Genomic DNA, 22,912 nt, shown 5'->3' with positions numbered 1-22,912 from the left:
AGAAAACTTGAAGAGTCATGGGTAAGCTACTAAAAAGAGTAACGAAGTTGCAGTTACCCTGCAAAAACAGTAACTGAGCTAGTTACTGTTTTTAAAATGTATCTAGTTACAGCTACAGTTACCACATGCAGAGACTTGTTAATTTACAGAGACATTTTTAAAAAGCCGAATAAGTGAAACTAAAAAAAGTCGTCTCAGCGATTTTGCTGTCCAAGCATATTTATACTAATGTAATGCTCAGAGGGTTTTCTATGTGCCAGTGTATGACCGTGGGAGTTGGTCTATCCTGAGTGCGTACGAGATGACAAAATTCACGTAATAGACCTCTCCATGTTTGTAAACAAATGACGTCATAGGGCTCGACAGCGCCACCAATTTGGTAGAGATATGCTGGAAGCTATGATATGGAAGAGGTGATGAGCATGTAGTATACTCCAAATAAGTTTATTTTGTCATTCGCTATTTGTCTACTTCACAAAAGATTATGAAACACGAACCATTCTAAACGCAACTCTCCACAACATAGCCAATGTGTCTACATTGCTGTATTATAGCGAGGAATCTCTCCCGAGCCAGGAAAGCAGAGTCCACTCACATCCTTGTGAGAGCGAAATACGTACTGCAGCTAAATAATGTTATGGCTCTGACTTTCACTCTTGCTCTCGATCAGAAATACGCAGACAAATGCACAGGTCGAGGTCGCGAAAACCCCGATCTTACATGAATTGGTACAACATACGGCCGCCAACGATACCGAAATGTACTGCAGAGCAGAGCGTTCTAAAGTCGCGCCATTCGTAAACCGTAGAGTGCGCGTTTGTATAGGACAAACAAAGCTGCCACAACACGTGCTGCCATCTATGAGCAATCTGAATAGACGCATTACCTAGGACGATTAATACGCCTACCGGAAACATCCATTTCAAAAAGAATTTTTCAGCATCCCCATACCTCGGTATCAAAACAGCCTGGATAAAGAAAATAAACCAGTACGATAGGAAATATAGCAGAGGCACGAGGCGCCACAAAGCCCGCAACGAGAGAGAGTGGTCAAAGATCACGGCCGAAGAAATCAAAACGACGGAGACTGAAGAATGGAAAAACAATGTAAAGAAAAAGCAAAGCCTCAAATGGTACGGTAACCACAAGTTGAAACCCGAAGTTTGCACCCAATATACAGGAGACAGAGCCAGCGCGCTGCTTTTCCAAGCACGTACGGGGTGTCTGCTAACAAATGTCAGGAGGAATGAACTTTTTGAAGAAGTGGATCCCACCTGTCAGCTATGCGGCAAGGGGATGGAGAGTCTATATCATATATTGACAGAATGTGACGAGCTTCAACCAGAGAGCCACGAAACCGCAGAAAACCATCAAGACCCCGTCGCCTGCCCATTCTGGGAAACCGAAACCACATCGACAGAACGGCTCAACCATGCGCAGCGCCGCCTTGTGAAGTGGGAGCAACTAAAAAAACAAAAATCGACAACATCTGGTCAGACATAAGTGACAATGTGTGTTTTTGTGTGTGTGTGTGCACGTTTTTATCTAGTTAGTTCTATTTTTGTCTATTTTTTCGCACCTGTGAACCTATTTTTGGGATCTGCCCTGTATCAAAAGGGATTAGGTGCACGGTACTCTACTCTACTCTACTCTAGACGAGTTCAGAAAATCCCAGAGTGCTTTGCGTCGCTTTGAACTGTGGGAGTTTATTGTTACGAAAGAAACGGACGGCCTCCAAACTGTTCAGATTTCTACCCTACCGGTCTATTGTCCACGACGTGTCAAGGTCAGCGAAAGCGAAATGTGAAGGATTATTCTTCGTTCCCCCGCTCAGCAAGCGCCCAAGATGCAACGCGTGCGCAAAGAGCACTGGGATTTTCTGAACTCGTCTATTGTCTTCTCAGACGGTGAACTGGCGACCGGTCAAATGTTCACTCCAAAAAGCGCTTCCGACAGAGACAACACAGAGCATATACTCTTGAAGACATCGTAATCTCCACATATTGTAGCACAAACGGCTTAAACTTTGCATCAGGGCGTAACCTGAACAGCTAAGCCTTTTCTGATGGCGTCAATCAACAGAGACTCCACGGAAATCTTCCACGAAAAGTCGAGCTTCCCATCGAGGACCGCGTTCACCTGTGGCATGTACTGCTGTAAGCGGGGATCCATCTCTGGCATGTCCACAGTCACCGCTCCCATGTCGACGACTTTCGCGCGCACCGTGAAACACTCGTCCAGAATGCACGTACTGTCACACTCCTTTTTCTTAGAAACGCTGCCCTCGATACGAACCCAGGACGAGCGTATGGTCGCGCTCGCTTCTCTAAGGTATTTACGAATAACCGTGAGCTCGATCGGCCTGGATGAGCTCACACTGAAGTGGACGGATAGTCCGTGCTCGGTGCACCTCTTGGAAATGTCTCCGTCGAGCTTGAGGTTCTTGAGTCCTTCCACATTCATGTGGTCGACAATACTTGCGATGGTCTCTGGCATGTTTGGAAACGGAGGGCGGAGAACCACGTTGTCAAGTTTCTCAAAGATGCGCTTCACGTTGCTGATGAGGTGGTCCGAGGCACGGCACACCTCCTGAAGGGTTTCCGGTGGCTTCGACGATTTAGGACGAAGGATCGAGTTCAGCTTGTCCAATGCATGGTTTAAGTCGTCGATGAGGTCCAGATGGTCGGGGGCGAGACAGTACTTCTCAGGGGGTTCTGGCACGTCGTTGGATGACGGAGGTCGGAGGACGGAGTCCAGTTTCTTTAGGGCATCTTTGACGTTGTCGACGAGGTCGAAGTTGTCTGATGTCAGGCAGTACGGCCGAGAGCTCGGGACGCTTCCGAGCGTGTTTGTCATGCCATGCCACTTTTTTGTCCCTGTTGTGAAGAAGATATCACGATCAAAAATTAGTATCTGAAGAAGTATGGGGTGACACCCTATAAAGGTCTACCTGTGCCGGCATCTCATGCAGGGATATTCCCGGGATCTGTACTTGCTGCTTTCGTGGCGTTTTGCGGACTTGCTGGCCGGTATTTTAGGGGACATGCTAGGTTTTTGTTTATTTATTGTTGTGTGTGTTGGGGTGGGATCCCTAATCTCACGCTTGGCATATACGGAACATCGTGCTGACCACATACACGAGTGACCCCTAATTATTACAAAAAAAAATCTACGTGAGATAAAAATTGGAAACCTTGTGCACGACACTTGCGAAGGTTTTTGCTACCCCAGCAGGCGTTTTCGATGAATGTACCTCATTAATTAGTCTAATTAGCTTAATTAAACTTAAAAAATTTGCCAATGAAAGGTAACTTTTTTTTCCCGTTAATTAGAAAGCCCACGGCCACAACGCACCATTTCAGTCACAAATACGGGATCTTTCGCAATGTTTCCACAAAAATTTGACACCCGAAAACACGTAACAAGTGCCAGAAAAACTGTCGCTCCCGAAGGCGCGCTCATCCAAGTTGCCCTGCCTGAAGTATGGGGAGGAGAAAAGGACGACGCAGAAAACAGCACAAAACATCCGATGTCCGTGATTATCAGTACTAACTGATGGCTGCGAACGGCTATAAGCTTGGGAAGACAAAAGGCGCCCAAGCAGCACAATGTGCCGAAAGTCGAGTGCAATAGGGGTGGACGGGTAGGTGGAAGGCCTTGAACAGACTCTTGAAACTGAAGAACATTGATAAGACATATACCGTCCACTAATATTGCACTCGACTTCCAGTTAGGGTTGCCACCAGGCCGGTATTATACCGGCACGGCCGGTTATTTGGGCGCTCTGCCGGTTGCCGGTATGACGGTGATATCGGCAGCGTTTTGCCGGTATTTGTGGGCTCAAGACCCTTCATAAGGGCTTTTTCGGGATTTTCCTTTCAACATTCCACTACAGCTTGAATAAATCTGGAACACAGACCCAGCTCCGCAGTCACCAGTCGTTTTCTTAGTTATTCATTCTTATTATTATTCATTGTTATTATTATTATCATTGTTATTTCTAGCACAATGATACAACCACGCACAGGAACATATGTTTCCTTGGTATCTTGAGCGAGCACGCTCTCTCTCTATCTTTATGTGTGTGTGCTCGTCCACCCACTTTCCCTTTTCCAGGAGCCTTTCCTCCTTTCCCTCTATTCCACCTCCTCTCCCTCAGCCGGTATTTTTCACTACGAAAGGTGGCAACCCTACTTCCAGTACATTGTGCTGCTTGGGGCGTGATTGCGTCCGGTCCACGCACTCTTTTTCTTTTTTTTTTTCTTATTATTTTTTTCTTTTTTTTCTGTTTTTCTCATGCTGTTTCCACGCGTAGTGGGAGCGTCTTCGGACTTGCGAAATTCAAAAGCGCTCTTGCAGGGATGTTTTTTTTTTGTTTTTTTTTTTTTTCATTCCTTATCTTCCGTGTTCGTTAATTGCTGCATATATCACTTCAGTTGCTTGTACTTGTTGTTTTCCTGTTTGTTTCATGTGTATTTTTTTCCTAGCAGTTCTACACATTTTATTTAACCCTGCGTGGCCCCTTCTCTAGCTTGGCTACGGGCCCCCCGTTGCTGTCATTGTACCTTGTATCTGCAATAAAGGATTTGATTTGATTTGATGGCAAGTTTTCGGGTGTCAAATAATTGGGGAATATATAGTTGAATAAACTTATGATTGGTAGCACTACGTTGTGGCCACGGACGTTCCAATTAACGCAAATATAATCGTTACCTTTCCTTCGCAAAATTTTGAATTCAATTAAGATAATTAGCCTAATTAAGGAGACACACTAGTGCAGACCGCCTGTTTAGGTAGCAAAAACCTTCAGAAGTGTCTTGCAGAAGGTTTCCCATTTTTATCTCACCTAGATTTTTTTTTTAAATATAATTAGGGGTCACTCTCTCGTGCAACACCCTGTATAGAGCTCGAAAGAGGATTCCGTCATGCTAAATTTCAAAGTGATTGAGCATCGCAGGACAAAGTTAGAATGGGTTTATTCACATGACGTCGACCGCCATATTGTAGGTCCCATCCGAGCCGTTACGCATATCTCACTCGCCGTATATGTGGTGTTTCAAAGTTATTGTGCTGTGTGATTTGTAGCATATCCAAGCAATTTTCATGTTTCCGACGTTAATAGTCATCTAAAAAGCATATGGCAGCGAACGAATGCGGGAACGTAACTTCGAGGGACCTACAGTATGGCTGCGAGGTGACGTCAGTGAATAAACCCTGTATAGCAACCAGTAAGGTTGCGTCCCTGTCAAAGCATATCCTCTAGGACAACGCCATCGTATCATCAACCCAAAATACAATTAACGGTAAGCTCGTTTTTCGCTCGGGATTTCTAAATCCCCTCAACGCCAACTGTATACTTCCGCGTATGATGTCAGAAGCACGTGTTGTTTGTTTTCCAAGATTCATCTGCACTCTTTGGGGACGCAAGTGTTGAACTCTCTTTTTGTGCAGGCTGCGAGCAGTAAAGAAGGGATATTATTGCGATACCCCCTCATAATAATGAATGGGGCCACTAGCTGGTACCAGAGCTCTAGACTTTAATGTGACGAAATGATGATAGCCGGTAGAACTGTAAGTCCCAGCATGAACCAGAACAGAACAGAGTGGTGGGACGCCGTGTGTCCCTTCGGACCTTGCTCGCGGTCTCACGAGGGCCGTGACAGCAATATCGTAACAACATGTAGATTTACATCTACCTCGCAGCAGGAACGCAACGCACGGCCATAATATTTGCCACAGAAAGAGAAAGCCTCAGTATACCATCATCGGTCAGTGCTGTTTATTTGCTTATCCGCGGAAACAAACCGCGATAAGTTTTAACTCGATTGGAACTGCTAGTGCAAGTTTACATTCGGTAAAAAAGCGGGGCACGAAACACCTCTGCATAATACGTATATCCAACCAAGAACGACGTCTTACCTGTCAACTCCGGGGCAGCCGCTTGCATCAAACAAGCAACGCAGACAGCAAAGCAGACGACATGCAATGGCGTCGTTCCGTTAGCCATACTCACGCGCGGCTTTTGGTAATGCCAGTCTCACACTCAAGACAGCACCGAACGGCAGAACTAGGCAGAAAATCGCTTTCGTCGTAGAAAATCGCGTTTGCAATGCAAGTCCAAGGCCCTTTGAATGTCCTGTCTGGGTGATCATGGGACGGGTGATTCTGTTGGCCGTGTGCCAACTGTGTTATCATTCGCTCTGTCAACCCTTCCGATGGTGAGTCAGTGGTTTGTTGTCGTCTGCAAGGTGTCTGATAGCGCCTCTCCAGATCGTGGCCTGCTGCGGTTGGTCACCGGTAGACGCATACGGGAAACCTTGCTTTTTCTTCACATAAGACGACATTGTATGCGCCACATTAACGGGCCAAAAGTGCACCTTTTTCCCTCCCTCAGCCTCTTCCTTCACACGCAACAACATAGTGTTTGAAACGTTGTATGCATTTACTCGGGTCATATTTACTTTTTACGAAGGTTATTTTCATATTAAATATGAAACCGACACGTCATAGTCATCTCGAGACAACTATGATACTATGATGTGGTCGGTCTCATTCATGGTAAGAAACTTGTACGTTTGTATCAACCCTCAAGCTGCTGTAACTCATGAAACACTGTAACCATCTGGTCATCACAGAAAAACAGCGACCGTCCTTTGATGATGATGATGATGATTGAAAGAAAAAAATGTTTTGTTGCTTCTGAGTCTCATATTTCCCGTTGAAACTCTCAGCATAGTAAATATGAAACGGCGAGGTTCGAGAATAGCTGATAGGGGCCTCATAATGTGCGGATTAATAATCGTATAATTGGTAATTGGACTTCATATGGGCAAGAATTAAGAAGACGCTTGTGTTATCTGTATGGCGGGTTAATACAGTTTATAATGACAATTATGAAAAAAAAAAGAGCATCTGTGTGAATGGTTCGTATTCGTTATTTTATTGCTGTGTGGGAAATTGGGAATCGACACTTCTTCTTTTCCTATGCATTTCGAGGCATGCCCTTTGTCGTATTTGTGGAAGAAGGTTATCCACGTAGTTTCAAAACCTGCTGAATCGTGCGAAGTAAATCTTGAGACCGACGGTATAACATTGATTTTCCATCGCGAAGGCGGGAGCTACGTTACTGTTCGGCAATAGATGTCGCCACATAACCATACACCATACCGTGAATGGTGTGGGCAAGAGAAACAGGTTGTCGAACACGTGTTTTTAAAATGCTGCTACCCATCCGACAGACCGGCAGAAGAGATCTCTGTCCCTCTGTAGGAACACGGAATGTCTAAAGTTGCTGTTATTTTTGTCGGCACAGATGCTTCAGGTAGGTTGGCAACAACCAGACGTCTGTGTACCTCATAGCAGACGACATCGAATGGAAATCACACGAAAGGCAGCTGAGGATATTATACCGCGGAACGTGAATTTTTCGAATAAATTGCAGATGTAAAAGGCCTTACATACAGAAATCACAAGTACGGTAGCCGAATAGTTAATACATCACATCCTCATGCACATTAAAAAGTGAAAGTTGTTGCAGACGACACTGTTTCCGATAGCAGACGACAACGAATGCAAATTGCGTGGTTGCTGTACGATTGCGACCGACCGCGGACTGACAGCCTGCATTGATATTGGCCACCTTTACCCCCTTACAGAGGCCACATTGTCGACCCGGCTGACTCCTTTCGCAGGACGGCCCGCTGAGACATGCAGACGACAGATTCCGGAAACCAGTTTTCCTTACATCAACTAAAGTAATTGAAATTCTGTCTACGACATATAATGTGAGTGGTCCACATCGATAGAGCTTCCTCTTACTCTCGCTTACACAGTTCCAAGCACAGCCAATAGCGTCGTTCGTCCTTCGTCTGCTAACCTGGGATAACCCTAAGGTTTCTGCAACGCGAGCCAGTCACTGCTTGCTCATTGAGCACCGGACACCATGAAGTCGTCTGCTTTGGTTGTCTGCGCCCTGGTGGCTCTGTGCGTTAGCAGTGTCGTGTGCCAGGATATCCTGTGCCCGCAGTACAGTGAGTAGGACATGTCCCACCCTTTTCTGCTTCTTTTTCGTTTCTGGGTGTGAGAGGAAGAGGAGCTTGCTTCTCACCGAAACTGAGGTAGAAATAAAGTAAAATGGGGTATAAACGAGTTCCGTTCAGATTTAGCGAAGTGCTAATCTAATTTAGATGGGGATTTTTCTTCTTATTACTATTTTTTTCTTTTTCTTCTTCTTTGTGTGTGTGTGTGTGTGTGTGTCGATGGGAAAGAAACTTTCGTTATCAGACCGCTTTCAGCATACAGATATCGCCATTTCGTAACACACTGCGCGGTTAAGAAATTTAGAATTTTTTTTTTTACCTCGCTGTTTCATCTGACGGCATCATAAAACAATGTTGAACAGCCTACTGGATGTACTCTACGTTACTCAGGGTCAACATTCACACCAGTGTGCCCAGTACATGCGTGACTATACAAAAACTGCAACACGCCGAAAAACAAAGACACAGCTGAAGTTAGACAGAACACAAGGCGCCTTGTGTTCTGTCTAACTTCAGCTGTGTCTTTGTTTTTCGGCGCGTTGAAGTGGCATCATGTACCAACAAGCCCATATTTCTACGTTGTTAAACAACCAGCTACAAAGTACGGGAAAATACACGCTTATACCAGGGCACAATATTTAAAAAAACAATAACGCTTCTCAACCGTCAACCTTTTCCGTAATGCGAGGCGATGCAGTAGAAGTCGAAACTGGATACACAACACTCAGGAAAGCACATGGTAATTCAAGAACAAGTCGAAATATGCTTTTGATGGCTACGCATGCACACTATATGGTGGCTTTATTTTTTATTTTTTTATTGAAGTTGCACATACGCATACTGTAGTTTTCGCAAGTTCTGCTTATATATAGTTAGAGCAGGCCTGTGAGAACCCGAGAAGCATAGCGTGCATGTGGTAGAAATCGAACGTAACGCCGACTGTAGTCTATAGCATGTCCTTGGAATTATACCTGTACTCACCCGCTGATTTCTAGGTAGCCAATTATGTTGCTGTGTTTACTCTTAATGCTAATCAATTCGATGTAGCGCAAAGTGTTCCTGGCGTTGCTCTTCCTCTCAACGCGTTATTTACATCCCGGAGCTGATGATTTATTACCCCACTTTCCTCCTTTCTGCGTTTTCCCAAGGATAAGCAGTTTTACAAGGCAACCAATCACCTTCTCCCATTCGCAGTCACCTATACCTCACCTCACCTCACTTCACCGTGCTCACGGTCACGTACAGAACATGTTTCTGTAACGGTAGTGCAAATACTGGGGGTATTGAAGAAAAGACTACACATATGTCACACCCATTAGTCTTTTGGGGGACCAAAATCACGGAAAATCAACGGAATTTCACGGTGACACCAGGATCACGCTACTGGAAGGTCACGGGATCGAACCCCACCGCCCGTTCTATAGGCTTCTATACTGACTTTACAGACACATGTCGGTTCAGTCCCCCTCAAGTCGTCCCAGGAAATGAAGTCCCCCCGACTCTTAACTGCTGTCCCCTATGTATTTGTCCACATGCGTACACAGCATTATAGCAACAGTTGCCTCGCTGTGATAACGCGTGAAACAAACAAATTAAATAGAGTGAATAACAACAACAACAACAAAAAAGAGGGCGCATTTCAAAGAACGACATTTTCCTGCTTTTTGAGAGAGCAATCAGCGGGTCTGGCGTGCAGTTTTCACCAACGTGAACACGAGATCGTTTCAGACAGTTGAGCAGAAACTGGATTAGTCGTGCAGGGCATTAATTCCGCTTCGGTCACTTCTCACCTTGCGTGCGCCGGATTCTTCCGGTTCCTATATAATAACATTTCGCGCTGCTGCCAAATGATTCCCTTGCTCAGGCTTTCAAACAACCTACGTTTTTTTTTTTTTTTTTGCTTTCAAGGATGACTGGTGGCTACTTTTACGGCTTCTTAATAAGACAACATCCTTAAGATATACGCCAGGAACGAGGAACATTTATTGGAAGCACACACTTGTATATGATATGGCAGCATATATGCCGGTACACTTCATTTCTGTTTTTTTCTCTCTCTCGCTTTCTTTTTTTTTTTTTTTTTCACGTGCTTTTTGAAGCTGTGAATGTGTGCCATAGGGTTGTGTAATCTACGATATCTATCGTTTCGCGTGTACATAGTGCTACGATATGAACTAATCAGTATGTGTACGCACTTTAAGATGAACATATCAAATGAAAAACGAAACTGGAACTGAAACTTTTTAACTAACAACTGTCGTCTGCGTGCAGAACATCTAGCAGAAGACATCAACACCTGCAAGCGGATGCTGCCAAACTTTGGAGACAAAAAAGAGAAAGTAAGCGACCGCTGCGGCATTTTTTTTTCCTTTCTCTCTTTCTTTTTTTTCTTTTTCAGCCTCTTTCTTTCAACTTTTGATTGAATCACTGTTGCCGTTTCAACACTTTCAGGTAGTGGCTCTAACTGTGCGTTTCGGAATCAGATGTGCCCGAACGATTGATCCCGACATCTCCTTGCCAGAAATCAAAGAGCGCCGTTGCAAAGCAGACGACCCGGACGATTTTCCCACCAAGGTATATACGGTCGTCGTAGCAACGTGATCACGTGATATTTCTCGCAAACGACAACGTTGTCCAAAAATTTTCGTTCTGAATTTTCGGTTCGGAACTGAAAATTCAAAAGTCGTAACACTACAAATATGTATAACGGTATTATAACGCCAATATATGCTGATTATTTCAGTTTCACAAGTGCCTGACCAAACAAGTGGATACAGATACACTTCTGGTAGGTTGTCGTCTGCTTAAACTGGCGTGACCCAAGCAGTATTATCGACATTAAATTTGCATACTGTTTCGACCTGTGAACTTCTTCGGCGCTTCGCCGTTATCAGCATTGTTATCTCGTTTACTTTATCTCTACATCCATTTCAATACAGGAACGGATCGGTTTCCAGGGGGAAGATCTGGAGAAGTTCAGAAAAGCAGTTGTGAGTACATAAGCACATTTGAAAAGCAGAAGTCATTTCGGTGCGAACTGGCTTAGAATTAGCGTGGAGCAGGAAGTCGTACGAAATTCAACTCGATGATGATTACCTGTCTAAATAACTTGTGCCACAGTCAGTTAGGACGAGCAGCATGTCGCGATAGAAATTGATTAAATGGTCCACTAAATCAAATAATTTTGATCGAATATTTGCAGCGGTGTGCAAACGAGGCATTCGAGCGGGCCTTAACTGAAGAGAAAAAGGAACAACACAGCAGCCAATCATAGCCATTCGCAGGACTACAATGTCGACGTCATCAACACATACTCACCACATCAGAAGAAGAAAAGACAAATATTTTTTTATTGATTCTTTATTGTTTGACGACCAATGCTATAGGACGTCAATTTCTGTAATAAATTCTTCATTAAACGGCCAACAGATCTATGAGTAGCAATATAACGTGACGTCATTTGCTCTCCGAAGTTTAAGTGAAGAAACTCGAGGAACTTTGACCCCATCGTTATTTATCACGCAGATAGCTACATCGTCTGCCAACTCTGGTTTCCAATTTCTTGCAACTTTCGCAACGGATCTAGCAAAACGACTCATTCCCACGCTTCATTAACATTCGATATTGCTACGTAGTGTACGATAAGTTGCCGCAAAAACACGGGCTCTTAGCCAATGCGTGATCAAACAGTGCGTGCACGGAATTAATCGAGCATGAACTTCGTCTGCATGGGACCTTGTCCATTTCCAAGCAGAAGACTGTGGTTGCAGACGAGATTTCTGGAATGGACGGTTGTAATTTTGCGGAACTGCACGTTTTTACGATGCGGCAAAACGCAACCGCCGCTTAGCAGAACCAGTCATGAAGTATCTAGCGAATGAAGTCGTGCTTTCCGCTGTCGTCTGCTTGGTGGTCTTCTGCTATGCTACGTTGGCCTTGCCAGGTGAGTTGATGGCACGGTTTGATTAATTTGATTGCAGATGTACTCGCGCTGTTGTGAGTGACGCACAGAAGGTCCTACTTTCTGCGGTAATTATGTCGTACGAAGGGGTGGATACATGCGTGACGTACGCCTTGTCAGATACCATCGGTGTTAGAAACAGAATGTTGTTAAAAGATTAGTTGTGTGAGTAATTAGTTGTGTGGAAAATTAAGTTGTGTGAAAAATTAAGCTGTGTGATTAAAAGACGTAGTTGTTCTGTACCAGGGGACAGCTGGACCTGTTTTAAAGTGTCACTGCGAACTACAAAATGATATTTTTTTGTTTCATTTTATTTTTTTATTTTTTATTTATTTATTTATTTATTTATTTATTTATTTTTTTGTAAATCAACTCGAAGTCTCAGTATGCAAAATATACAGTCAGCATTAGGTTGCACGAACTTTCGAAAAAAGCCGCAAAACTTTGTAGTTTCGGATTCTCCTGTAGAGTCGGTGACGTCAGCGATAGCTCCGGCGTCTGTATCCTAGCAACACCGCGCGCGCCTACACAGTCTCCACTCTCCGCCCCACATTGGAAGACTGCCAGCACCTGTAGTGGGGAGGCGGGAACCGACCTTCCGGGAGAAATGTTGCAGGATGTGTTGCAGGCCACCCAGACCACGACTCATTAATTCTATTGTACAGGGCGTTTTATTTTTATCCTTTACAGACTTTATTATCACAAATTTATGAGAGCAGCATATAGGTGTCGCTTTTGCAGTTGAATTATCGTGCCAGGCGGACATCGTCTCGGAGATAGCGTGTAATTACAATATGACTAATTGCTTAAAGTTCAGTGACCAACTCTTTTGACCAGAGGATTTCCAGCAAAAGCGAGATAGCAGAATGGCAGACAGCCCTCGTTGAAAGCCATTCCATGTTTTGAAAACTCTGAAACGCGCACGTGCATATCTATATCCGACGATATGCATATTCAACGTATCCACCGGCCGTACAGCTTGGCACAGCCAACACCACCGGGACAAAGCGTGATCGCTTGAGCGACGTAACGTAACAGAGTCCACCGATCACGACGTTGCTTTTAGCGGCCGTAGCTATGGAAACGAGCCGACATCAGCCGCATGGGCATCAACTAATAGTCACACTGGGTTTTAAAAAATCGTCTGCGGCGATTGGCTGACATCTAGGCTGGCTGCTGCGATTGGCGGCGAGCCCTATATTCACCACCACCACCATCTTGGCGGAGTTTATACGTCTACGTGCGAAAGAGTGAGAAGTTCCTGGTATCTGAGTGGCGTGTGCACAGCGCTCATTCACGTCAGAGGGTCACGTGCTTCAGAACGACGAAGATGACTGGTGTAGATGTTGATCTGCTGGCCATGTCATGTCGAGACTGGGAGGTACACGGGTTCGAATCCTGGTGCCGGTTGTGCTGTCTGGGGTTTTCCCTGGGTTTTCCTCCGATGACAAATGTCGGCGTAGTTCCCCGTGAAGTCGGCCCTGGACGCACTATCCCCCACTGCATTAGTCGTGACGTTGCCCACCTCATACGGCAAGCAGATTCACCACCACCACCGTTTTCCGGCCTCCGTCGGCGAAGGCGATGCGCTCTTGAAGCGCGCTCTTTCGGTTTCGGTTTCGGCTGATTTGCATGGCGAAATTCAACGATAGATATTTCACGGCGCGGCTTTCTCCGAGGACTGTCTCTCATTCTGCTATCTCACTTTTGCCCGAAGTTCCCTAATTAAAAAGTTGATTAATTAACCTTATGCGATTAGTCACCTGCTAGTTACCGTGTATTCACACGAGCGACATCCACACAGAAGATTCTAGTGGAAGAAAAAGCACACACACAAAAAAAAAAAAAACTTCTCACAGAGCTGAAGTTCCTCCCCTTGTTATGATGAGCACTCACACGGTGCCGCCATACCGCGAGTGGCATATTGCGCACTTAGCAGACGACACTTAGCAGACGACACAGTCATGCGCATTTTCCTGTCGTCTGCTACGAAATATCTTGTGGCTGTGTAGCAGGATGTTCCCCACGGTTAGCAGTGTACGTGAAGGCACGACGTTAAGCACTCGTGCTCACTTGACGGCAGAGAGATATGACGTTTCATGGCATCTTCCGCTGTAATATTCTGAGGAATGTCGCTCTGCACGGTTACATACACTCTTCGAGGGGATGTCGGCTTTGCCGTACAGTTCAACGGCAAAAGCGACATCTATGCTGTGAGGCGCTGTGCTCTGCACACTAACTCCTTTATTCTATATCATCGCAGCTACGGCTCCAGAAGGCTGCAACGAAGTCGCCGGTTGCTTCGGTTACAGTCTGAATTGTCATGTGGAAGTGAACAGCCTAGGCTGTCCCGAATGCCGCTGTCCGAACGCCTGTCCCGACATCTACTGCGGAATACGATGCAGACGAGTGATTCGAAGAGGTGCCTGTCCTTATTGTGACTGTCGCCGAGGAAAACAGATCTTCACTCTTGGAAAGACAAAATGACGGGCGGAATGTCTTCGGATGTGGCTTCGGATTGCTTCGTATGTAGGACAATAAACGGCGGTAACAGAGCGTGCCCAGCAAGGGAACTGTATGGAGCTTCAATAAAATGACCTTTCTCATCGTTTTACATGACAAATTTCCTAATTTTGAATTTATTCTGTACAAGTTCGTTCATACTTCGTTCGGCTTACGAGGTTTCTTGATACCTGCACGATAAAAGGGAGAATATGATAAATACATGGCATGCCATGCAATGCATGAAATGAAGAAAGAGTCGCATGACTATAGTTATGCGCGACTAAGCAAATAACAGCCGCAAACGGGCAGCGTCCACTGGCAACCTAAGTGACGTCGAAAGCAAATTTTGTAGGCTAGCTACAGGCAGAGAAAAGATCAACGCATAATTCCGTAATCCGTACGAAAGCTGCGCTGTGCTTACCACATTTGCAGAAGGGACATTTTCCAACACGTTGCCGAACTTCACAGCCGTATTCAGCAGGGCAACCTTTGAGTGGAGGACATGAAGTTCCTGTAATGAGCAATTTATGTTAACACAATCTGGAACTACAGGTTCCATTACAGAATATACTACATTCTATATGTTTCTGGACCTTGTCGTGCAGCATATTTGACTACGTTATCAGTGCCGTAAGACACCGAACTGCTGTTGCAGAGGATAGCAACAGAAAACAGAAAGAAGACAATAAGGAACAGAAAAACAAGATATTGCCTGTCACCGTACCTTGTAAATACATTTTTACAACTAATATTTTGCTAACTATGGCAACTAAATGCAACTATTTTGTTATTAGAGGTGTAGATGGAAGCGGGTGGAAACTTGCTTTCTTGCTGGGTGCAGCAGTTCGAGCGAAAGCAGGTGTAATATTAATTGAAAACAGCTCCCGGGCCGTCTAGAACTGGCATTTGTCAGACCACTAAATATTGCGGGTGGTCCACCAGACGTGCATCAAGGCACCACCAAATATACCTGGTGGTCCACCAGACCTGCATCTAAAGGCCACCAAACATGGCTGGTGGACCGCCACACCTGCATGGCAAAGCATCAGAACAGCCACGTGGGCCATCAGATATGTTTGGTGGACCACCAGACCCCCTGGTGGACCATCAGAAATTTTTGGTTGATCACCAGAAACTTCTGGTGGAATTTTCGATCGTTTGCAGTATACAATCGCTTCGCTTCAAGCAGACGACACCTTGCAGACGACAGCTTGACGACACAAGCAGACGACACCTACAACGACGACGTTGCTGTCGTTGTAGCCGTTCACTTTAGTAGACAGTAGACGACACTGTCGATGTCGTTATAGAGGAGGTAGTAGTCACGTGTTCACTTACGCGGAGGCGGTGGAGAATACCGAGCGTCGCACTTGCAGACAGGACACGGTCGTCTGCTATCATGCACTGCCCGACAGCCGAAAACTGAAGGACAGTCACGAGGAAGGATTTCTGGACATTGCTTCCGGTAATGTGGTTCTGCAATGAGTCGGACATTTTATTCCAGGTTACTATGCCATCTTAATCTCCTTGAGATCAGTTAGTTTCGTTTTTCTTTATGCAGGAAAGCATGCCCATTGTTATCGCCATTATTGACATTTCATCATCGTACGCTATAGAGTATGTAGAGTAGAGTAGTGTGTAGTATACAGTGAACCCTCGTTAATATGACCCCCGATAATGTGACATACGCGCTTTACGACCATACTCCTAGGGAACAACTTAGTGAAACCTCAGCAAATGCCCCCCGTTAATATGACAATTCCGCATTATGACCAAAATTTTCGGGAACGACCATGGTCATAATAACGAGGGTTCACTGTATAGGTATGGTAGTATGTAGAGTAGAGTAGGTCGCTTACCTATGTAAATGAGAATGATATCACAAGGGCGCAATTCTTGATAAGCGAAAATGGTGATGTCCCTGGACGTGGCTGCAATGTGGAAACTACGGTTAGTAGATTTACGATACATTCCCACAGATAACGTTGTAAGATTGAATATCGCATATCGACCCAGAACACTTGATGAAACGCTTTAAAATAGAATGAGCCGAAACCGAAACAAGCGCGTCGCGAGCGCAGGAATGTCAATCCCATTCCACGGCGGAGGGCCATGTGTTTTGAAGCGATCGAGCTGCGTGGGGTATGATAAGCCGCCTGCCGGATAAGCCACTCTGCGGTCCAGACAAGCCATCGACACCGAAAGTCGTGAACTCCCTAGCGCTCTTCATGCGCTTAGTTTCGGTTTCAGCTCGTTTGCATAGCAGAATTTGTTGATGGATATATCAAAACTCGTGCTCCAATTCTGCCACTGGCTCTGCGACTGGCTCCAATTCTGCTACCTCACATTTCCAAGAAAGCCTGTAATTGAGCAACTAATCATTTACTCTTGGTAATAACTAAGGATGGGGCAACCTAATCCTCGAATCCTAGACAAGGATGAGAGATTCGGGATTGGATTGGATTGGATTGGAAAAGAAAGAAAGAATTCGGGAATCTGAATCCCAGCGCCCAAAAGGGCGAATCGAATCCGTCGAAAGCCTGATTGGCCGGCGAAACTACAGCACAAAGCTCCGACATTACAAGTTTAAAAGTAACATGGTTTTGCTTTTGATTGTTTTCAGTAGAAGTGTTTTTCCTCCTAGCTTTTAAAACTCTCTTTTAAGAAAGGGTTCGAAAAATTCGTGGATTTGCAGAACCTTCCTGGTATTCGGATTCGGGAGATTTTTGGATCCGTCCTGTTTCTAGTAATAACTAATAACTCATCTAGTAGCTACACACCCTCCTCGACAAAAATATCCGCCTAGTCGTATAAAAACAGCATCTGTCCTGCCTTTTATAAGAAAAAATCTGCATCATATTTAAAAATAACACATTGTACGTGATTGTGCGAGATAAGTCGTAGAGTGGCGCGTTGGCCTTTTTTTTTTCTTCTTCTTCTTTTTAAAAGGGCGAAGCTATACTTGACTACCGTCGGACATGCTCTGTTATCTCATACATCAACAATCGTGATACCGGCACTCCGTCCGAGAAGACTTCGGTGAAGTGAAAGTATGCCGAAGAAAAACTACAATAGCTTACTGCTATGTTTTCTTGATCAAAACTTCCGAGTTCCGATGGGCAACGCACTGCACCAGAACACGCCGTAATTATAGCGGCCCGACTGAACTAATTGCACAGCAGAAGCGCTTCTGCTTCGCAATCTCAAAAGGAAACGATATACTTCGCCTCGTTATCCGGATATTCGGCGCGTAGGAGTCATGCTTGGATTAACAAAAATGCAGAAAGTGACGTCACCTAGACTTCCTGATTTGTATCATTTATATTTAAAAAAAAGCAAAATAATTTCAAAGCAGACGACAGCAAAAAATGGCGTCTTCTTCTAAACTGCAAGTAAATTATGCGTAGCAGACGACAGCGCCCAAATGGCCATTCACTCCCAAACTTCCGTGCGCTATTCTACATCGCCACTTCGTGAGGTACAGTTTTCCGGTCAACCTGCCACTTCTGCGTTGATGGCGGTACTAGGAACTGCTACACATTTGAAGGGAAATTAGGCCTAACGGCTGACAGTGAGCAGAGCAGTTTGACAGACGTAGCTGACAGGGTTGACGCTCTTTTCTCGACTGAATCCGAGAAGAAGAAAGGAAAATGTGAAGCCGCTGTCTCCGTCCTCTGCGATTTCTTCAGAATTTCTTTCAGTGCACAAAGCGCAGACTGATTGCATCGCAATGAAGTCTTGTAGCGAGACTCTCTCTGGTTTGCATGAAAATACTAGCTGTCATCTTTTTTTTGTTGTTGTTGTTGTTGTTCTTTATCTCGACCTTTTACTGAGGTGATTTACGTCCCGGAAGTGACGTTTCGCCAGTCGTTGTTCTGTTTCCAAATCTCAGGAGAAGAAAAGAGATGACGCAAAAAAGAATGCAGGAGTGTTCCGGAAATGTGTCAGGAAAATCGCTTATGCGAGAGGATTCAAACTTTTCAAGATTTCCTACATATGTTTGGGAGAGGTGCGCTGGCAATGTATTAAGTCGGAGTTTTTTTTTATATCTATTTAGAGGAGGGAAAACGGAAACGTATACTCTAGTACCTTTCCACACAGCAGTCGTTAGGATATATGCTCATGCTTTTAAAAACCACGTCGGCATTAAGCCGATACAATGCCGGTATCACATCCACAATTCCACATGAGCGTTATCTCACCATAAGGGTGCCTGAAAAGGGTGCAGACCAGAGCAAACCCTTTAGTAGCGGCAGTTTCGAAATATGATCGGATGCGCCGAATAAGAATTCTGCTTCTCTCTAAACATCTAAACAAACAATCTGACCGTTCTATTTTTCCTTTCGTCTAAAAGACACCAAACGCACCACCACATGAACACAAAAACCTCACCTGCAACGAGTAGAGGTATCCATAAAACCAACCCCACACACAACGTCCTCATCTCGTAGCGCACGCTTCACGAAGTAGCCGACATAACGAAACCAAAACCTGCTCAATTAGCAGACGAAACTTCACTGCCGTCCTCGCTCTTCACTTTCCCCCTAACGGCCGGCCTACTGCCGCCGGTATGAGGTCAGTGCCATCGCCCAATCTTATTCTGAATCCTGTGCGTGCGTTAATAAGCTAGATGACTTTCTGACGACCGCGTTAAGCATCACACCACAATTTTCACGCACTTCCTAAACCATCCCCGTTTCCAGCCGCAGATGACCGGCGCGATAGCGGCCAGAACGCGCGTGCCGTCTGCTTTCTAATAAAATAGCATGATGTGACCAGTTTTTTTCCCTTCAGGCTATCCATTAAGTAGGATGTTATCCTCTTGTTTAATAATAACCTCACCTATATATTAACTCGTGGGTGTGGACGGTACATGTATTTAGCAACCCGGTGTTTCCTGGAGAAGTTGGCAGAAAATTGTTTGCGCGACAGATTTTGCAGTACATACACTGTGACAACAACAAAAAAGTGCATGAATTAGTTCGATTACTTCGTTTTATAAGTTCCATGCGATCCGCACCTCTGCTGAATATCAACATAACGAACAGCCGGCACAGATTTGGGGGACGTTTCCTGATTGGTTATGGTGAGGAATGCATCCTGGGTAAATACCTGGAAGCGCTACAGCGGTCGTTAAGTTGTAGGAAATGGACGATTTCGAGACTCAAGTACAGTACACTTATTATCGCCGCTACAATAACAGCAGAACGGACCGGAAGCGATGTTTATCAATCATGGAGGCGTGAAATTACACGTAATGCTATTATTTCGCACTGAGCACAACAAGGTGAACGAGCCAAGTGAGCATGCGCAGGTAAACAAACGTGACAGAAAAATGCCTCATAATTTGCTGCCATAGAAGTTAATGGCCCCTTTCGAAACCTTCAACCCTAATTTATGGGGTAGGCTAGTTTAGTTTAGACAGTATCGCGTTTATTCATCTGACGCTCAGTCAAAGTTCAACGAGTGGGCAACGTTCCGAAGGTCGGCGATTTCTTGGTCGAGACTCACAATGACCAGTTTTCTATCGTGTAGAGCCGATCGTTGCTTCATTGTGACATCATTGTTCGGCAGAAGCGATTGACCTAAACCTACGGGCATTGTTCGTGGTGCCTTCAAACTAGTAGATCTCCCTCTCCTCTTCTTCTTCTTTCTTGTATAACATCTCAGAAGCAAGCGTCAGTGAGCGGCATTGTTTTTGCAGTACCAAGTTGGCGCTTTGGTAGCAGACGATGTCTGCTACTTGCAGCTTCTTTTTCGACCGGTCTTGTGACTGAGCCGTTGCGCAAGTTGCCAAATCTTTTGTTAGGGCGGAAAGTTTTTGAAAAAACTAATTTTGTGGTTTCGATTTTCTTTTTTTCTTTTTTAAGTAGCATAGAAGTCATTTACGACACCCTGTTTTCTTTCTGTAAAACTGTTGAGCAGGCCAGTAAAAAGCGACCGTGCGCGACAGTGGTGGAGAGCAGTGCCACCATTCGCTGACCTTGCGCTGACGTCATGCGTCTGTCAGCACTGGCTGTTGGTTCAGAGAACTGTCGTCTGCTAGTCAGCTGTTGAGGGCTCTGAAGAAGCATTGCTACCAGGCGGCTCATTGCTCCTAGAGCATAACTCCTGCGGGACAATGAAATCCTCCATGCGCTCGGTCACCCTACCCTCTCAATGCCGAATCCCCCCCGGGGGAACTTGCTACAAAAGGAGAAAGCTCTCGAGACAAAAAAGACAGGCGCTGACGTCGACTAACTAGTGAACAGGAATGTGCTGACGTCACTGACGTCGCTGGCTTCATTAGTCACGTGCGTATCGTGCTTCTCCTCCTCGTTACACCCCGCGGAGCGAGTCGAGAGTGAACACGCGCGTCTCTGTACGTTTTCTTTTCTAAAAAAAAATACTTTACAAAATAGTTTATAAAAAAATAAAATTATAAAAATACTTTTAAAAATAGGTTATATTTTTTTCTAAAAAAGTGCATATATCAAAACCTTTTGTGCAATCCAGCTAATTGACGCACATACTTTCATCAGACGTCTTAAACTGAAAATATTTTGGATGGCCCTCTTTACTCCTTTAAATAGCTAAATACTATATATGCAGCTTACTGAGCTTAACCTAATAACAGACTTGCTGTTGATAGAAAGTGCTCCAAACAGTTCTACCAGACTGGTAAAATATAGAGAAAATAGTACGGGTCCCATTACTTGACAATAATTGGGACCACAAAAGAGATAGCCTTTGTAAAATCCACAATGTTCTGACTAATTTTTGGTATAACAAGTAGATAAAATTACAGGGGAAACACATATCAAATCAAGTTATTTTTCCATATCATATATAGTATATGTAGCTTTCTATGGCAAATTAACCTTCTGACCTTAATGTTAGACAATGGCTGCAGCTGACTCAGATACCATGCATATGTTTATATTAGTATGTAAAAAAAATCTATAAACCGCACTTCAATATATCCACACAAATGTAATGATGTACAACTCAATTTATTTCCTAACTTTACTGCCACTACATTATTGGTTGACAGAGTGATCTTCAATTTGTACAGGTGGCTTTACATATTCCGGCGGCTGCTCAATTTGTGTCTGAAAAGCGCACATAAAATGTGTCAATGTCACATCGGGGCAAACCAGTAACATAGAAAAATATTTTGTGAGGGGTTCTACAAGAATTCCGTACGTGGAGGGAGAGTATTTTGCGTTTCTTTTCCCTCACCCAAATCCACTACCATTGCACACCCTCCACCCCACCGCCATGCTAGTGTTGTAAACATATTACACTGCATGTTTAATCCACACCAATACTTATTGGCTCTTATAAGCCAACTTACTTTCGTCACTTTCATGGCAACACCTTCTGGTAAGTTCCGCTGCACGTACTCCAAAAATGTATCTGCAGTCGAACCAGTGAGGTGCTGGAACTGAATTAGCCACGAAATTTCAATCTAAATAGTTTATATTAAAAAAAAAACTATCTAGAACCTTGAGCAATAGAATCCCACCTGCATGACTTGGAAATATGTCCTAGCTTCGTACTGTACCAAGTACTTCTTCTTTGCGAATGCAGACTTCAAAGTCGTCAGTCGTTTGTGAACTTTCTTTGGTTCCCATCTGCAAGAAATAGGCAAAAACATCCAAGAGAGAGGATCCAATCTAAGCCAGGAACTTACTGACGTTTTTGCCACCTTTATGTCCAAGTGGCGTGCAGTTTCCAAAGCATACCATTTGTAGCTGCGTAAGACTGCAGGATCGTGTCCCCTTACTTCAATTTCGACGTATTTGAACAGTTTGTCCACTTCATCATCTAGCTGTTCTTCCGCAGGCTTAACATCAAGCTATAGGGAAAACGGAATGCCAAATGGTTGCGGAGTATCACGCGAGTTATGTACCGTTTCTGATGCCTGATTCAGTGATGAGTACTGTGGAAACGATGTCGTAAACGGTGCTATTTGTGGGCTATATTGTCTGTGTACATGAGGAAGACAAGAAGCCACTCGACTGCTCAGTCTGGAAGCAGAACACAATGCCTGCAGGAAGCAGAAAGTGTGTGAAGTGCATCTGCAATGTAAAACAAGCCTATCCTTGCGACAATTTTATAGCTTTACCAAGTTTTGGTAATTATTTTGAAATTTCAGAGTTACATATTTTCTCACCCGAGTTATCGGTATAATTCTTGAAGACATAACGTGTGCTATTTCCTCAAAAAGTAGAATAAAAATACGGGTCACTGTAAACAACGCATGAACCTCCAAAACACATGCCCGAGTATCGGATTGGCTTGTCTTGGAAAATAACTCGATGTGATGTTCCCTTGAAACACGGGCACGTCGTACCATCTGTGGAACAGTGAAGGAAACTTAACGCACGTGATGCTAAATTTCTCTTTCCATCCACCCTTTCCT

At 44.6% G+C, this 22,912-nt stretch overlaps 4 protein-coding genes across 5 annotated transcripts; 1 reads left to right on the top strand and 3 right to left on the bottom strand.

Annotated features, from left to right (window-relative positions):
- Positions 1-428: 428 nt before the first annotated feature.
- LOC135397189 (uncharacterized) lies at positions 429-6,190 on the bottom strand. Its single transcript, XM_064628590.1, has 2 exons — positions 5,920-6,190; positions 429-2,876 (listed from the first exon to the last, which is right to left on the bottom strand). Exons 1-2 carry the CDS (start codon positions 6,005-6,007, stop codon positions 2,032-2,034), a joined length of 933 nt encoding a protein of 310 aa, XP_064484660.1. The 5' UTR covers positions 6,008-6,190; the 3' UTR covers positions 429-2,031.
- Positions 6,191-7,651: 1,461 nt separating this feature from the next.
- On the top strand, positions 7,652-11,473 carry LOC135397190 (uncharacterized). The gene is made up of 7 exons (XM_064628591.1): positions 7,652-7,754; positions 7,833-8,030; positions 10,311-10,378; positions 10,491-10,613; positions 10,783-10,827; positions 10,979-11,029; positions 11,242-11,473. Exons 2-7 carry the CDS (start codon positions 7,943-7,945, stop codon positions 11,311-11,313), a joined length of 447 nt encoding a protein of 148 aa, XP_064484661.1. The 5' UTR covers positions 7,652-7,754; positions 7,833-7,942; the 3' UTR covers positions 11,314-11,473.
- Positions 11,474-14,559: 3,086 nt separating this feature from the next.
- On the bottom strand, positions 14,560-19,089 carry LOC135398264 (uncharacterized). 2 transcript variants are annotated; one of them, XR_010424055.1, is made up of 5 exons: positions 17,586-17,631; positions 16,365-16,436; positions 15,844-15,981; positions 14,927-15,016; positions 14,560-14,693 (listed from the first exon to the last, which is right to left on the bottom strand). XR_010424055.1 is itself a non-coding variant. In XM_064629685.1 (5 exons), exons 1-5 carry the CDS (start codon positions 18,947-18,949, stop codon positions 14,659-14,661), a joined length of 387 nt encoding a protein of 128 aa, XP_064485755.1. In that variant the 5' UTR covers positions 18,950-19,089; the 3' UTR covers positions 14,560-14,658. The 2 variants fall into 2 exon arrangements, 1 of the variants encoding a protein (XP_064485755.1); XM_064629685.1 differs by lacking the exon at positions 17,586-17,631 and adding an exon at positions 18,898-19,089.
- A 2,389-nt stretch (positions 19,090-21,478) lies between these two features.
- LOC135397184 (small ribosomal subunit protein uS10m-like) lies at positions 21,479-22,799 on the bottom strand. The gene is made up of 6 exons (XM_064628584.1): positions 22,664-22,799; positions 22,400-22,537; positions 22,185-22,345; positions 22,013-22,121; positions 21,842-21,931; positions 21,479-21,596 (listed from the first exon to the last, which is right to left on the bottom strand). Exons 1-6 carry the CDS (start codon positions 22,691-22,693, stop codon positions 21,525-21,527), a joined length of 600 nt encoding a protein of 199 aa, XP_064484654.1. The 5' UTR covers positions 22,694-22,799; the 3' UTR covers positions 21,479-21,524.
- Between the last annotated feature and the right edge of the window lie 113 nt (positions 22,800-22,912).

The sequence above is a fragment of the Ornithodoros turicata genome, chromosome 6 (assembly GCF_037126465.1).
Source record: "Ornithodoros turicata isolate Travis chromosome 6, ASM3712646v1, whole genome shotgun sequence".
Taxonomy (NCBI): domain Eukaryota; kingdom Metazoa; phylum Arthropoda; class Arachnida; order Ixodida; family Argasidae; genus Ornithodoros; species Ornithodoros turicata.
This window is presented reverse-complemented; position numbering and strand designations above follow the sequence as displayed.

Bases quoted from the DNA above. Each gene is read 5' to 3' on its own strand.
- LOC135398264 (XM_064629685.1), bottom strand. From the start codon at position 18,949: ATGAGGACGTTGTGTGTGGGGTTGGTTTTATGGATACCTCTACTCGTT. The intron at 16,437-18,897 runs GTGAGGTTTTTG...TCCACATTGCAG, and splicing joins GATACCTCTACTCGTTGCAG to CCACGTCCAGGGACATCACC. The intron at 14,694-14,926 runs GTAAGCACAGCG...TTTATCGTGCAG, and splicing joins ATGTCCCTTCTGCAAATGTG to GTATCAAGAAACCTCGTAAG.
- LOC135397190 (XM_064628591.1), top strand. From the start codon at position 7,943: ATGAAGTCGTCTGCTTTGGTTGTCTGCGCCCTGGTGGCTCTGTGCGTT. The intron at 10,379-10,490 runs GTAAGCGACCGC...CAACACTTTCAG, and splicing joins TTGGAGACAAAAAAGAGAAA to GTAGTGGCTCTAACTGTGCG. The intron at 10,828-10,978 runs GTAGGTTGTCGT...ATTTCAATACAG, and splicing joins TGGATACAGATACACTTCTG to GAACGGATCGGTTTCCAGGG.
- LOC135397189 (XM_064628590.1), bottom strand. From the start codon at position 6,007: ATGGCTAACGGAACGACGCCATTGCATGTCGTCTGCTTTGCTGTCTGC. The intron at 2,877-5,919 runs GTAAGACGTCGT...TCTTCACAACAG, and splicing joins GGCTGCCCCGGAGTTGACAG to GGACAAAAAAGTGGCATGGC.
- LOC135397184 (XM_064628584.1), bottom strand. From the start codon at position 22,693: ATGTCTTCAAGAATTATACCGATAACTCGG. The intron at 22,122-22,184 runs GTCAGTAAGTTC...TATTTCTTGCAG, and splicing joins GACATAAAGGTGGCAAAAAC to ATGGGAACCAAAGAAAGTTC. The intron at 21,932-22,012 runs GTGGGATTCTAT...TGGCTAATTCAG, and splicing joins CATATTTCCAAGTCATGCAG to TTCCAGCACCTCACTGGTTC.